This window comes from Cygnus atratus, chromosome 2 (genome assembly GCF_013377495.2).
Source record: "Cygnus atratus isolate AKBS03 ecotype Queensland, Australia chromosome 2, CAtr_DNAZoo_HiC_assembly, whole genome shotgun sequence".
Lineage (NCBI taxonomy): Eukaryota > Metazoa > Chordata > Aves > Anseriformes > Anatidae > Cygnus > Cygnus atratus.
The window spans coordinates 46,566,033-46,579,087 of NC_066363.1; the positions used below are offsets into that span (position 1 = coordinate 46,566,033).

General features: G+C 36.3%; 1 protein-coding gene across 4 annotated transcripts in view; it reads right to left on the minus strand.

Moving 5' to 3' along the window:
* Nucleotides 1-222: 222 nt before the first annotated feature.
* Nucleotides 223-13,055, minus strand: part of LARS2 (leucyl-tRNA synthetase 2, mitochondrial) — a 93,946-nt gene continuing 81,113 nt past the window's right edge. For 2 of the 4 annotated variants that reach the window (XM_035549952.2, XM_050709004.1), the window contains exons 20-21: nucleotides 6,135-6,262; nucleotides 223-591 (exon numbers count right to left, since the gene is read on the minus strand). In XM_035549952.2, the coding sequence (XP_035405845.1) occupies nucleotides 412-591; nucleotides 6,135-6,262 (308 nt within the window). In that variant the 3' untranslated portion in view covers nucleotides 223-411. Of the gene's footprint in view, nucleotides 592-2,429; nucleotides 2,596-5,587; nucleotides 5,649-6,134; nucleotides 6,263-13,055 lie in introns of all 4 variants that reach the window. The other 2 variants (XM_050709003.1, XR_007707876.1) reach the window with 2 other exon arrangements.

The following is a 13,055-nucleotide window of genomic DNA, read 5'->3' on the forward strand; positions in this document are numbered from 1 at the left end:
AGAGCACCTAACATTTGGTGTAGCACATACTCACGGCAGTTGGTTAGTTCTGGAATCCTATTTATTCCTCTGCATTTACCCAAGCCAAATTTCCAGTAGGATAGATTCCTGAGGCTGACCTAAAACCCGTGTGCTTTACAACATTTACGTTCTGCTACAATCATTTAGTTCTTGGATTAGTTCTCCTGTTCATTCTCCCAGGGAATACGGACAAACAGCATCTTTCCATGACTTGATAAGAAACTTTTAATTCTGTGCATTTCTCCATGTAGAAATGAAGATTTGGCAGCACCCTAATTTTGTTAACATTTCTCTCCTGCCATTACATGAGATTTAAATAACCATAATTGGTATTTTTGAATTGGTTTCATCCTGAAAGATCCCTGTTCCCCTTTACAGCCCAGCAAAGTCTTATTCTTGCACTAAGAAGTTGATAAGGGCAGTTCTTGGAGACAGAAAGGCCTTTTTAATGGTTCTTCCCTGGAGATGCTTGATTCCAAGTTCACTTTGAAGAACTAGTTCATGGACTTCTTCAAAATTGCGGGCTGCTTGGTGAGGCACAAAAACTTTGCCGCAAGCTTTGTTATTGATCTGAAAAACAGAGACATGAAACAAGGAAAGACTGATTTATACAATTTCATTTCCTGAATCCAATCCATTTTATTACATGTGGGGAAAAAGTGGATCAAGCTGTCTTTTCTCCAACATGAAACTTTCTAAGTAGGGGATAAAATTCTCCATACCTCCTGGCCCGTTCCAATATTAAGAGAATAAAAATGTGACTCAGGATACTCAAGCAATATTTAAGAAGTAGCCATAGGAAGTTTTAGCCTTCAAGAGAGCAAGCATCACATGACTATGCAATACGGGGATCTTTTAAGCTTGAAAACAAAACAGTTGCACAGGCTGAATAGAGAGACAGTGAACAGATGGTTAGGTGGGAACTTTGGTTTGTACATAATTCTAGACTGCAACTGGGAATTTACAGCTAAATGATTCCTTAGATTCAAATACAAGATATAGTAAAATGTTTGTGGCTTAAAAGACATCTAAAGGATTCAATACTAACTCATTTTTTAAAAATGGGCTCTAGCTTATTATATGCTGTGTTCTCACTGAAAGCATGACTCATTAAGCCAACACCAACCACAAAGATGACAACTCCTCTTAAGGTAATGTCTTCCTGTGTTAGGCTGTTTTTCAGAGCAGTATCCATGCTGGTTTTGCATCAGCAGGGCAGAATCATGTAAGTAAAACTGAATAAGTCCTTCCGTGGGAATCATTTTAATTTATAAAGTTATCTTATAAATATATTCTGTTATTAAATAAGACTAAACAATGTACAGAGACTACACAGTCCTACTGAGTACCCTTCTGGAATTAACATAAAATTCATTATTACTAAAGCTTTCAGATTTATATGAAGTACATTCTATGGATTAATGAAAACAACACTAATCCTACATCTTAGCAAATTAAACAATTTGAAATTTTTAATCCTGTTCAATTAAATTGCTTGCTTGCATAAGAATCTGCTGCAGGTGCTGCAACTCTTTGCCCTCTAGACACCATCGTAACTATTTTTCAGTCACCTAAAAAGTAACACAGTGCATACACATACAGCCTGGTGCATACACATACATGTAACACATACAGCCTGGACATAAAAATGCACACAGCTTGGCTTGCCCGCAGATTTATCCAGGGTATGTGTATGCAACATACCACAAATGAGAGAGACCTAATTCAGTTACTTGGTTTGTATTTTATTTAAAATAAAATATTCTAAGCAATTCTCAGAGAGAGGAAGATGGGACAGACAAGATGAAGTCTCAAATGCAGCTGGGATGAGTCACTTCTGTTTTTTTGACTAGACTTGACATTAATTTGCAGTGATAATGTAGGTAGGCTTTTAACTATTCATACATGCACCCATAACTTGGCAGCATAAAAGGCTGTCTGTGTGTTAAACTTTGCCTTTAGTACCTTATGCAAAGTAAATCCTTTGAAAATCAGAGAACATTTCATTTTTAAAACTTTTGTGAAAAATATATACAAGTAGTTCTTTCTGACAGGGCACTTCAAAGAAGAAACATATTCCACAGGAAAAAGAAAATGGTGAAAATCAAACCTGATACAGCTTTGGTCAGAATATAAAGCAAGCTGGTGAGCTTGCTGCTAGGACACACAGCCTGTAGTTCGAAACTATGCCTGCTTAGTTAAAATGTCATTCACTGTCCTCCATAATGCAAATTAATATGTCCCAGTGGACAGATGTTGGCAGGGGGAAAATTGCCACAGCTAGGCTGTTTGGTGCTATTCTTAACAGAAAACACAACCGGACTAAATCAACATAGCAAATAAATGACTCCTAGCAGTTGTGTTTTCCTAGAAAGGTTGAGGAGCCTAGGCGACCTGCCACTGTGTACCTTCCCACAGTATCTGTCCTCATCTTCCCACACACTCCACTGGGAGGAAAGTCTGCAAACTGTATCAAAAGGCAGACTGGTTATGATTTCAGCACACATTTGGCAGAATGGTTTTTCTGTGTAATGTAGGTATCATGAAGCAGAGTCAAACCCATTAACGCCATTCCTAAAAAAAAAATAAAATAAAATTGTCTGCAGGTTTAATCACATGCTATATGTAACAAGCACCATATTCACATGCTCTTTGAGTTGAGGCATTAGATTCTCAGCAAGACATACGTCTTCTGCTGTGCCTCCTGCTCTCTCTGTATCTCCCTAGACCACCAGCACATCCCTCATCAACTCTGGGTGAAAGTGCCAGCACAAGAAACTTGGGTGGGAGCAGCTTTGTTTCTCTGAAAAACTCCTATGGCAAACTACAAGAGGAGACACAAATAAAGCTCGTGTCCTTTCTTCCCCTGAGAAAGGAAGCTGTTGACTTCTCTTCCGCCTATTTTTTTTTTTTTAATTTGACATTTTAGACTGTTTTGGATCTAGAGGGATCAGAGAACTAGAGAAATTATGCAGGATGAAATGAAATCACAGGAGACTGAAAAATAAGCACCTGGAGGCTTTGGAAAGTAATTCTTAGTTGGACTTTTTTTTTTTTTTTCCTTTTACAGCTCCATTGATTCATAATTCTTTTGAGAAGTAAAAAAGAAAAATAAGTATTTGTGTGGTTTTAGGCCTTCCTCATACTCAGAAGCAGCAAAAATGATGCAAACTTAGTCCATGTCTTTAAAAAAGTGGTTGTAAGACTGCAGTTGTTAACAGTTCTGCACCACCCACACGACGTGAGGAATGTTACTCAGAAGTGTGTTCACAAGATGAAATGCACACAACATTCAGGTCAGACTTTTCACAGCATTAACAATATATGTTAAGATGTGATATAAGAGCCGGCAAATTAAAAATATTCAGCTTTGAAATAACATTTGAAACAACAGGTACATATGCATCTCCAGTAAGTTTAAATGTCATTCTCATACAGTCTGTACTGTATCAGCCAAGGATGCAGCGAGTTAGTTTTACTGCTTTGGTTAAATATGGAAAGACATAACTCCAGCACAGACAGGAAATAATGAAGTATCTTGTGTCAAGAGAAATAAAACCATAATGTCTCAGCAGGCAAATTGCTGGCAGCCTGAGGCAGTTTGATGTCTTAAGAAGAATAGGGCTGTGGCCCAAAGACTCAGTTTGACTGTGCAGCCTTGTGAAGAGACACTGTCTCTTTGCAACTAGCCAGTTCCTCCTTATTTTGAGTGTTTCTTGTTTTAATGAAGGCAATTTATTTTTACAGCCATACAAAAACATGCAGTGTCCACAAGACTTTAAAATATTCACATTCATAATGGTTTCTCACTGCTTCTCCCCATCTTTCTTTTACCTTACTCCTAAGGTAGAAAGTCAGGCACTCCCACAGCCAGTATTTATAAGAAGCTTTCTGTTTCTAAGAGGAATTTGTGTCTCTGTTCTTCCATTCACTTACTTTCTCTGGCCTAAGGAAAGTGTTTACATACATCGTATTCTTCCATGAATACACAACTGAGCACACAGTGGTTGCTCATTCTCCTATTAGAAGACTTCTACACAAAGCTATAGCTTTGACAAAGTCAATCAGGAAAAGAAACAAAAAGAATTTTCACAATGGTTGTTTAAAGCAAAATTAATTGTTATTTTTCTGTTTTCGAGAAGGAATTTTTAATATCAACATAAAAATATCAGTAAAATGTTTAGGCCTTCTTATGGTCAGTTGTATAGTGTTGAAAACGTTCAGGTCAGAGTTTTCCTTGTATTACTAAAGTTTTTATTTTAAAGATATATTTAACGACTAGTTTGCCTGAAATGCAATTACAAAGAAGTTTCTATAATTACACAATTTTACAAAGACATAGCTTCCTCATAAATTGAACACTTAAAAGTTAAGATGTAACCTAACCGTACTTGAATGTGAAGGTTTATTTTAAGCTTGAGTAAAGTAATCATACCTAAGTGAAGATTTTGTGGATGTGTGACCCTTTTATTGATATTAAAAATATGTATCACTTAAAAAAAAAATTAAAAAGCAAGAAAACCACAGTGAATATTAGCGTGAAGTCTGTTGCTAACCCCAACTGGCACATGAGTGCTTCTCTCTGGTTTGGGAAAAGATGACAGCAACTGAAAATTTCCTCCAAAAGACATACTAGGTGGCCTCTGCTAAGCATATACGCTGAACTTCAGAAAAATTAGTGCTCTTGGGAGTTTTCCATTCTGTTCAAGTGGGCTGACAGAGATCTGGCAAGACGTGAAATTGTTTGCAAAAATATTTTTGATTAAGGAAATCTAGAGCAACACAACTTCCCCTAAATCTAACCAATCTCTTCCCTTCTCAAAAAAACACAGCTCAACAAAAATAACTGAACTGCCCTACTCCTTTTACCCAAAGAAGCTAGCAGAGTAAAACAGATACAATAGAGATAAAGTGCATTGTTTCTGTTTCTCTTACACATGTAGAGCATGCAATTTTACATGACTGAATGACATTTCTTCTGGAGGCATCTCATTCAAAGTACAGGATGTCCAGAAACACACACACAAACACGTTTAATTTAAGTTAAAGCACTTAATTTAAGTTAAAGCACTTAAGTTCAGAATGGCTGCATGGTATATTAAAGGTTTCTCTGATGAGCAGTGGAAAAGAGAGGAGTACTGCAGGTCTATACTACACAACTACATACTTGCAGATAATCATAATGCCTGAGTACAGAGGACTTGAAATCACGCTGACCAGGAATCAGCTGATGGAAGAGATGAGATGTTACTCACGCATGGATCCCACCCTCCTGGCTCCAGGTCCCACAGTCCCTCTATGGCCTACAGTGGCACTCACCGCTACTGTGCTCCACAAAGCTTTATGATGCCTGGGAGCATGCTGAATATAGATATTTAGAGATGTAGGAAAAAAATATGGTAAACCACATTGTGCATGTGCACATGCATATTTTGGAAAATTACAGGTTAGCTAAATGTAGTTATATGTCAGCTCTTCTACTGAACTGCCAGCTCTTTCCATAAACCACTGAGGTTTTAGAGCTCAAAGAGAATCTGGAATGTAATTCTAACATTAGCGAAACTACCTGTTTTTCCTCAGCCTCATTCCTGGAAAAATGCTTTGCTGAAATTTGCCAGAAGTTCAGCCTGAGGCAGACAGGAAATATAGTTTGGTAAAAATCAAAGCAACTAAAACCAGCTTATAATAGGTTGTATTAGGCAACCACAGCACTACAGGTAGCACAAGAAGTTTCACCTAATTATCCTTTTTTGCACAGGGTCAACATCATAAATGGACTGACAGGCAAAAATTTGGAGGGCCCTGTATTTTGGTCATGGTTTTGGCTGTATGGGCTCTGACCGCAGTTGTTCATCAGTCAAATCTCCACAGGTACTAATATCCAGTCACTCAAAAAGATTTATATTTAGACTGTCTCCCTTCCAGACATACTATGTTTTTCATTTAGGAAACCATTTTAGCTCAACTGTAATTGCAGTTTCCATTCTATCTGACCTTTCACAAAGCCACGTAAGAAGGAAACTGACTTCCAAAAGAGCAGGGATTTTGTCATCCTCTGAGCTCGTAGTAACACATTAAATGACCACAAGTGAAAATAAATGAAATATTCTTACCAGAACAGACATCTCCACAATATCTGCTGGTTGAAGGTATTCCGGGTCTACTTTGGGCCAGGACTGATGCAGCACGTCAGTACCCCAGTTATGATGAGTACAAAGTTTATTGTGCATATGTGCCAAACCTGGAAAATGAAACCAATTCAGCCATATTATCACCAGAGCATTCAATCTCTAGAATTTGTTTGATAAAAAGGATCAGAATAAAGTTTGCTTTGAAAGCAAGTCCCTTATGGATGAAATAACATCGTTTAGATGAACATACAGCACATTATAAACAAAAAGATACACATCCCTAAAAACATTTGCTTATACCATGTGTAGGGACTCTAACATGAACATTGGCGTCCATTTTAGATCAGGATTAGCAATCCAAAATTCAGCACTGAAGACCACGGTTTGTTTTAAATTTTAATACTGCAACCCAAGCTGATCTCTACTTTTAGAAGTCAATCATAATACTGTGTTCTTTCCAATAACAATGCCAGTTTGCGTAAAATTTTACTAACAATCCAAATGATACACAATTATGCTTATTATTTTGTCATCTATAATATGATGGCTAATTTCCTGTAATGTGCTGGGTAGTTTCTAAATCTGTTGTGAGTCAAGCTACTCGCAAGATTTTCCCCGTGTTTTGTGAATTATCTATTCACTTGCAAATTGAAGGTGCTATGTAAGTATACCCTGCACAGCTTTCTTTCTTTCTTATGACATGTACATTCTGAAATAGTTTATCCTTTGCTTTGATTTTAAAATACTCTTAAAATGGCTATAAATGATCTCCTTATAGTAGACTTTGCTTTCTCCAAAGCAATTATTTCCTGTTTTACTTAAGTATTCGTAGAATTGAACATAATTCATTCTGAAGCCACATTTTTAACTGAATTAAAGCTCCTGAGTAGAATTTATGTTTCTGTTTACTCCAACTGCAGAGCAAAAAAAAAAAAAAAAGATTTCACTTAACAAGAGGTTGCCAAATATGATCAATATTTATGAGGATAGCTGTTGTGATTGCTTCTCACAAAGCCAGTGGATTTTTAAATTAAAAACATATGTAAGAATACAGATAAAACTTTTTTTTTTTTAAGCGTACACTTCATTCAGAACTGGAAAATGAACCAACCAAAGAATATTTGAAAATGCATCTGTGGTTTCAGGAAACTCTAGCAAGAACATAAAGAAAACACAGCACAGTGGCAGACATTCTGGCAAAAACACTAGCAAGAACATAAAGAAAACACAGCACAGTGGCAGACATTACTGGCAAAAACAATCCACCCATAAGACATACATGAATTTATCTATCTGGATTGCTTAGACTGATACAGTGAATAACAGCAAACAGAGATATAAAGAGAAGGCAACTTCTCCAGAATGAAATCTACCAGATAATTGTCAGTGCTTTTTCAGACAAGGCACTTCTGCAAAATGACACACAATCTTGCTATTTTTTGAATCATGCAGAAAGGGGCAGAGTGGTGGACTGGTGTGAGCTATTTCTACTGGCAAGATGTGCACATTTCTTAGGAATAACAACTGAGCTACAATCTTTTTAGGTAAATAATTGATTAAACACTTCAATCTGGGATTTGTGTATTTTTTTCCTCTTGCAACAGTCACTCAGAAACCGAAAAAGCAAAAGATAAGAAATCAAGCAGAAAAAAACCTCTTCATATTGGTGATTCATTATCACGTTGACTTTAAAGACGACAGCTGCTAAATTCTTCCCCTTTTGGCTTTTGAACACACAGATGAGCTCATTTCTTTCCAACTGATCACATGCCTTGTGGCAGAAGCATGCATACTGGCCACTCCTTATTTTCCTGTTGAAGTGAATTCTTCTAACTATTTAAAAAGCACTTTCTGGTATAAGTCAAGAGCTTCTATCTACACAGGCAAAGCCAGGGGCAGTTTTAATCCCTGCAGAGGCTGTCAGTCCTAGTAAACTTACTAATAAAAAATAATTAATATGTATTCTGAAGCACATAAAGCATGATTAAGCACTATGTCAATCTTTTGGTTGACAAAATGAGCTATGAGCTCATCCATATTTTTTAAAAAGTGCAAAAGTCAACAGAATTAGTTTCAGAAAACAGAATTTGACAGGAAACCAAAATGAAGGTTTTACTTAGGTTGCTGTTTGGCTTCCTGCCTTAATTCACATTTTGTGAGCTGTACAACACAGAAAACGCAATCGTGATTTGTTTGGCATTTTTGAAATGCCACTCAGGACCAGAAACTTCACTGTCACAATCCAGACTTGCTGGCACACTTTGCAGGACCTAGACAGATCTCCTCCAGCCTTCCCACTTGATTCTGATACATTACACAAAAGCACCATTTGAGAAGTTAAGAACCAACCAATTCACAGACTCTTATTGTGAAAACGTTAAAAACTTGTTTTACTGCCTCATTGTACTGTAAAACACCTAGTGAAATGCACATTAGGAAGCAGTGTGTACTTTGCTTTCTATTTTTTCTCTCAATTTGCTTTTATGACTACATATTCTTCTGCAAACACAGGACAGAAACCAGTTGAGTGCATTTTCCACAGAGTCTGTAAGTACAGCTGTTTTTGGGGACAGATCAAGGACTAGATTTGCACTCAATCTGAAGCACTGATCCTTCAACTGGATCTCTGTCAATACTGAACCAAGCTTTCCCTAATCAGTAACTCACAGGACTGGAGCTTCAGCTAGAACACAGCACCCTATTATGCTATTGTAAACGAGTGAGTTGATAGAAGGAGGAGAGAGGACAAGTCTAACAACATTGAAGCTCTAGGCAATGTTTTATTAGCATTACGTGAGTCATTAGTATTTCATAAAAATAATACTTCCCTTGAGGCACTATTTGGGTGGAAGAGCAGATTGTCATTTTAAGGAGAGATTTAAGAAGGAATATGTGGAAGCAATTATGTATCATCAAGGCAAGGTAGGACGGCAAGGTAATTCTAGTCTTACAAGAAAAAAAGCATTACAAAAATGAATCTGTAAAGTTCCAGCAATGGTGCAGCTAGTTTGACATGAAATTGTGTAGGCAAGAGACAAAGATGTGATTATGGACTAAACTGAGGAATGGCTGGCATGGTGAGGGACAACAGCCAGTACAGAGAGGTTAAAAAGAAAAAAGGCAAGGAGGATGGAAGTTTTAATGGGCGATAAAAGGCAATTAATTAAGGCATCTGAAACTATGCTCATATCAAAGTTTAAGACTAGGGATTTTCTATCAGGAGATAAAAGAAGACCAGAGAGGCAGTATAAGGCGACTATGAGGATGCATTATCCAAATGTTTGTTGATAATCTTTGGATTTAGCAAAAATCAAAACAACAGAAATCCATGTTAAGTAAAAATCCAGCACCCTAGCAGACAAGCAGACCAAGTTTTTAAGAAGCTCAGAGCAGGAATTTGTAGCAGTAAATTGAGGTACATTCTGGATCAGTGTTTTTACTCGCCACTGCAACCCCTTCCAAGGACAGGATTATTATGTTGTTACTTTGCTCTTCATACACTTTTATAGTATTTAATGAATCTTCCTATTTGACAGATTCAGCCAAGCTGAATATCGGCAGTACCTTTCTGCAGCCCAGGAGGAATACGTCTGTCAGTCACATGTGAAACGGTCTGCAATCACAAAGGAACACTAGCAAGACACAGTAACAGCTATTTCCAGACAGCTATGAGAAAAGCTGTATTGTGCTACCAGTAGCACGAAGTCAGGAAAAAATTACATTAATTCAATACAGTGCTAGGGAATTCATTTTGTACGTTCCTTAGTGACAGATGCGGAGCACCAAAGAGGGTTGTGAAAAGCTTGGGTTACTAAAAGCTAATTCTAGAATACATTTCCAATTCAACAAACTTCCCATGAATCTTTTTAACCTCCTGAAAATCATCTGCCTTTGTCCATCGGTATGGACTTATCCTTCACTTTGGATTATTCTTGGAGGAAGAAACAATTTCTTATTCCGAACTGGGCTTCTTCTTGGGTTTGTGCAGGCTGCTTTGGTGAACTTCTGCATTCAGTTTTTCTACGAAAATCTGCAACACCACTTAGCTTCTACTCCATTCTTCAGAAAAGCCTTGTTGAGCAAGGACTGAATCAAGACACAGAAATACTTGCAGTAGAGCTACTGCAACGACAGTTTTAATGTTGCTAAGACGATTCTAATGTTACAGATTCCAATAATTATGTTTCATTTCAACATATCTGAAGATGTGTTTATCATCAGTATATATCTTTCATGTGCCATCTCTAATAAAAGTTTAACAACTCACAATAGGCTGTTTCATATCCTTGTCTGGACAGCAAAACACTGTACTACTACAAACAAACAAAAAAAATACATCTCAAATGGTGTCTGTATATTCCTCAGATACAAGGTTTCAGGAAGGAAACAGATTTCCTCATCCTGTTAGTGTTCATAAACTGCCAAGATATCAGCCGGATGAACTGTTCCCACACTGAGGGGCTACAGTAGCTTTTTATGTTATTAAGCTATAAAACAGCGTACACACTGCACAATTAAGACCATTAGGCTGACACACCAAAATACTGAACACAGTTCCTCCTCTAAGCAGCAAAAAGAACTACTTTATAGACAAAATATCAAAGCACTCAGTTACAATTGTTCCACTGCTGAAAGGTGAGGCACTTATGAAAAAGCATTCAAGCAGTTTTTCCCTTTGCTCACACTGGAAGTATTTACTGCCAACCCTGAAGTATGCTCTTCAAACAGCTCACAAAAGAGACAAGACTCTTCACGCAACCTGATGCATGAAAACAAGGTGGCCACATATAGACCGAACCCCATGGGAGAAGAATTTTTCAGTTGCAGAAGAACAAAAATTGCTGTATCTTGAATCTACCTCGTCTTACCTTAATTGTATTTAAAACTTGAACATTACATGTGAAACACCCTCGGGATACCACACTGAAGTTCTAAGTTTGCAAAGTTCATCAACAAACTAACAAAGAAAACACAGTGGAATAAAAAGCTAAAATTTCAAATGAACTCTGATGCAACTCCTACGAAGTAGGATAACATTATTACAATCAAAATGATGTGCATTGTTGATGCTGACGAGTCATTATTTAAAATGTCAAGCAAAGCATCTTTAATTATCACCTTAAAATTACCTTTTTAATTTTCCTAATATTTTCACTGGTTGGCAATAATTAATGTGGAGTGATGTGCAGTTACACCCAGCTGTATTTAAAGAACTTTCTTGCTAACTAAGAGGATACCTATATAAATATTTATGCACTTAGTCAAGTTTTAATTTTTAAAAGCTGTTGTATTCGAAAATCCTGATTACCTTTTTTTTTTTTTTAACATTTCATTGTGATCTGTGTCAAGTAGATTTAAGATTGAAATGGATATCAATAAATATGAAAAATGTGTGTTTTTCTATTTAAATATAAATGCATTCAGGATACAAGTTTTTAAGAAAATTTGTTAGATACTTAAAATTATATAATTATGCAATACAACCAACAGTATCAGTATGTTTTTGGTCATGGTATTTTTCAAGATTTTAATACTTATACGATAGCCTCTTGTGCCTAGTTTATAATTCCAAATCTAGAATTGAAAAAAGGTTGTTTGATTTTCTTCAGTTTCCAGCATACCTGTCATTTAAACTGAAACAAAACAAAACAAAACTATTTGCACCTGCAGAAGAGCTCACCATTGCCAGAAGTTATTTTATTACCTCCATGAAGTCTCATTCTGAGGGCTTAGCCAGAAAGTTCTAAGTACTTGGGTTTAATTATTTTTTCAGATCTTCGGCAAAATATAATAGAATACACTAAGTCAGGGTTATATTGTAGGTTGTCATTATTTCAAATTTAATTTTAAATTCTATTGTAATTTCTTCTTAAATGTTTCCTGTCCATAACTAGTGATCAGGAAAGTGTAAAAGAGATTACAGTACAACAGCAAAAGTCCTATTTATCCCGTGAAGAACAATGCAAACATTCAAAATTACTGGGAATGCTCTTTTCTTCTAAGGCTGTAGCAAAATTAGTATTAGACATCTTGTTACATAATAAACACTTTCTAATGAAAAACAGCAATGCAAAAGCAAAATCCTTTCTCTTCAAAAAAGCTTAAATACACAAGGAAGTGTAATGTGGTTCAGAGCTAACATAACAAGTCACTATTCTGATCAGTGATCCTATTCAACTGAAAAATTATCTGTTTCATATTAGCTGCAGGGCTTCCAAATTTCCCAATTTCATTTTTCCCTGTAGAAAGAAAAAATCTTCCTTGTTTTTAATCACTAAACAAAACACAATGTGAAGGCTGTGTACGAGATACTTTAGAATGAAATGTCAGTATTTAATTATAAATACATTGCCTATGTGTTGTTTATTATTGGCATTACAAGAGCAGACAGAGACTTCAATCAAAGTATGTGGGTCCACTGCTGTAAGTGCTATTTATAGATCTAATTATACACAAAGTCCTTTTTCCTGTATAGTTTACAAGAAAGGAAGCAGCACTATCCCTACCTTTTAGTGCAAAGACAAGGCACAAAAAAATGAATGTCTCTAAGTGTGTATGGAGAACTGATGCACACAGAAAATTCAGTATTTAGAAAGCTTAATTTTTATACTGAAGTTATTAAAATAAGAGAACATCATCACCCACACACAATAAAATTTAAGAAATTGGCTACATCAGATGAACAATAAGACTTAGCAGAACCAGAGTGCAATTCAGAACATGAACATGTTGGACATTTTCCACCAGAAGTCCCAACCCTAGGACAGAAATGCTAGATACTGGTTAGTTCTACATAATATTGTCTTCTTACCACAAAGCAGTAGTTAAATGTACATACATTCTCCTGATAAAATCATTTAATAATTTTGTTGTAATGTAATGATCACGCTGCTAAAAGAGATT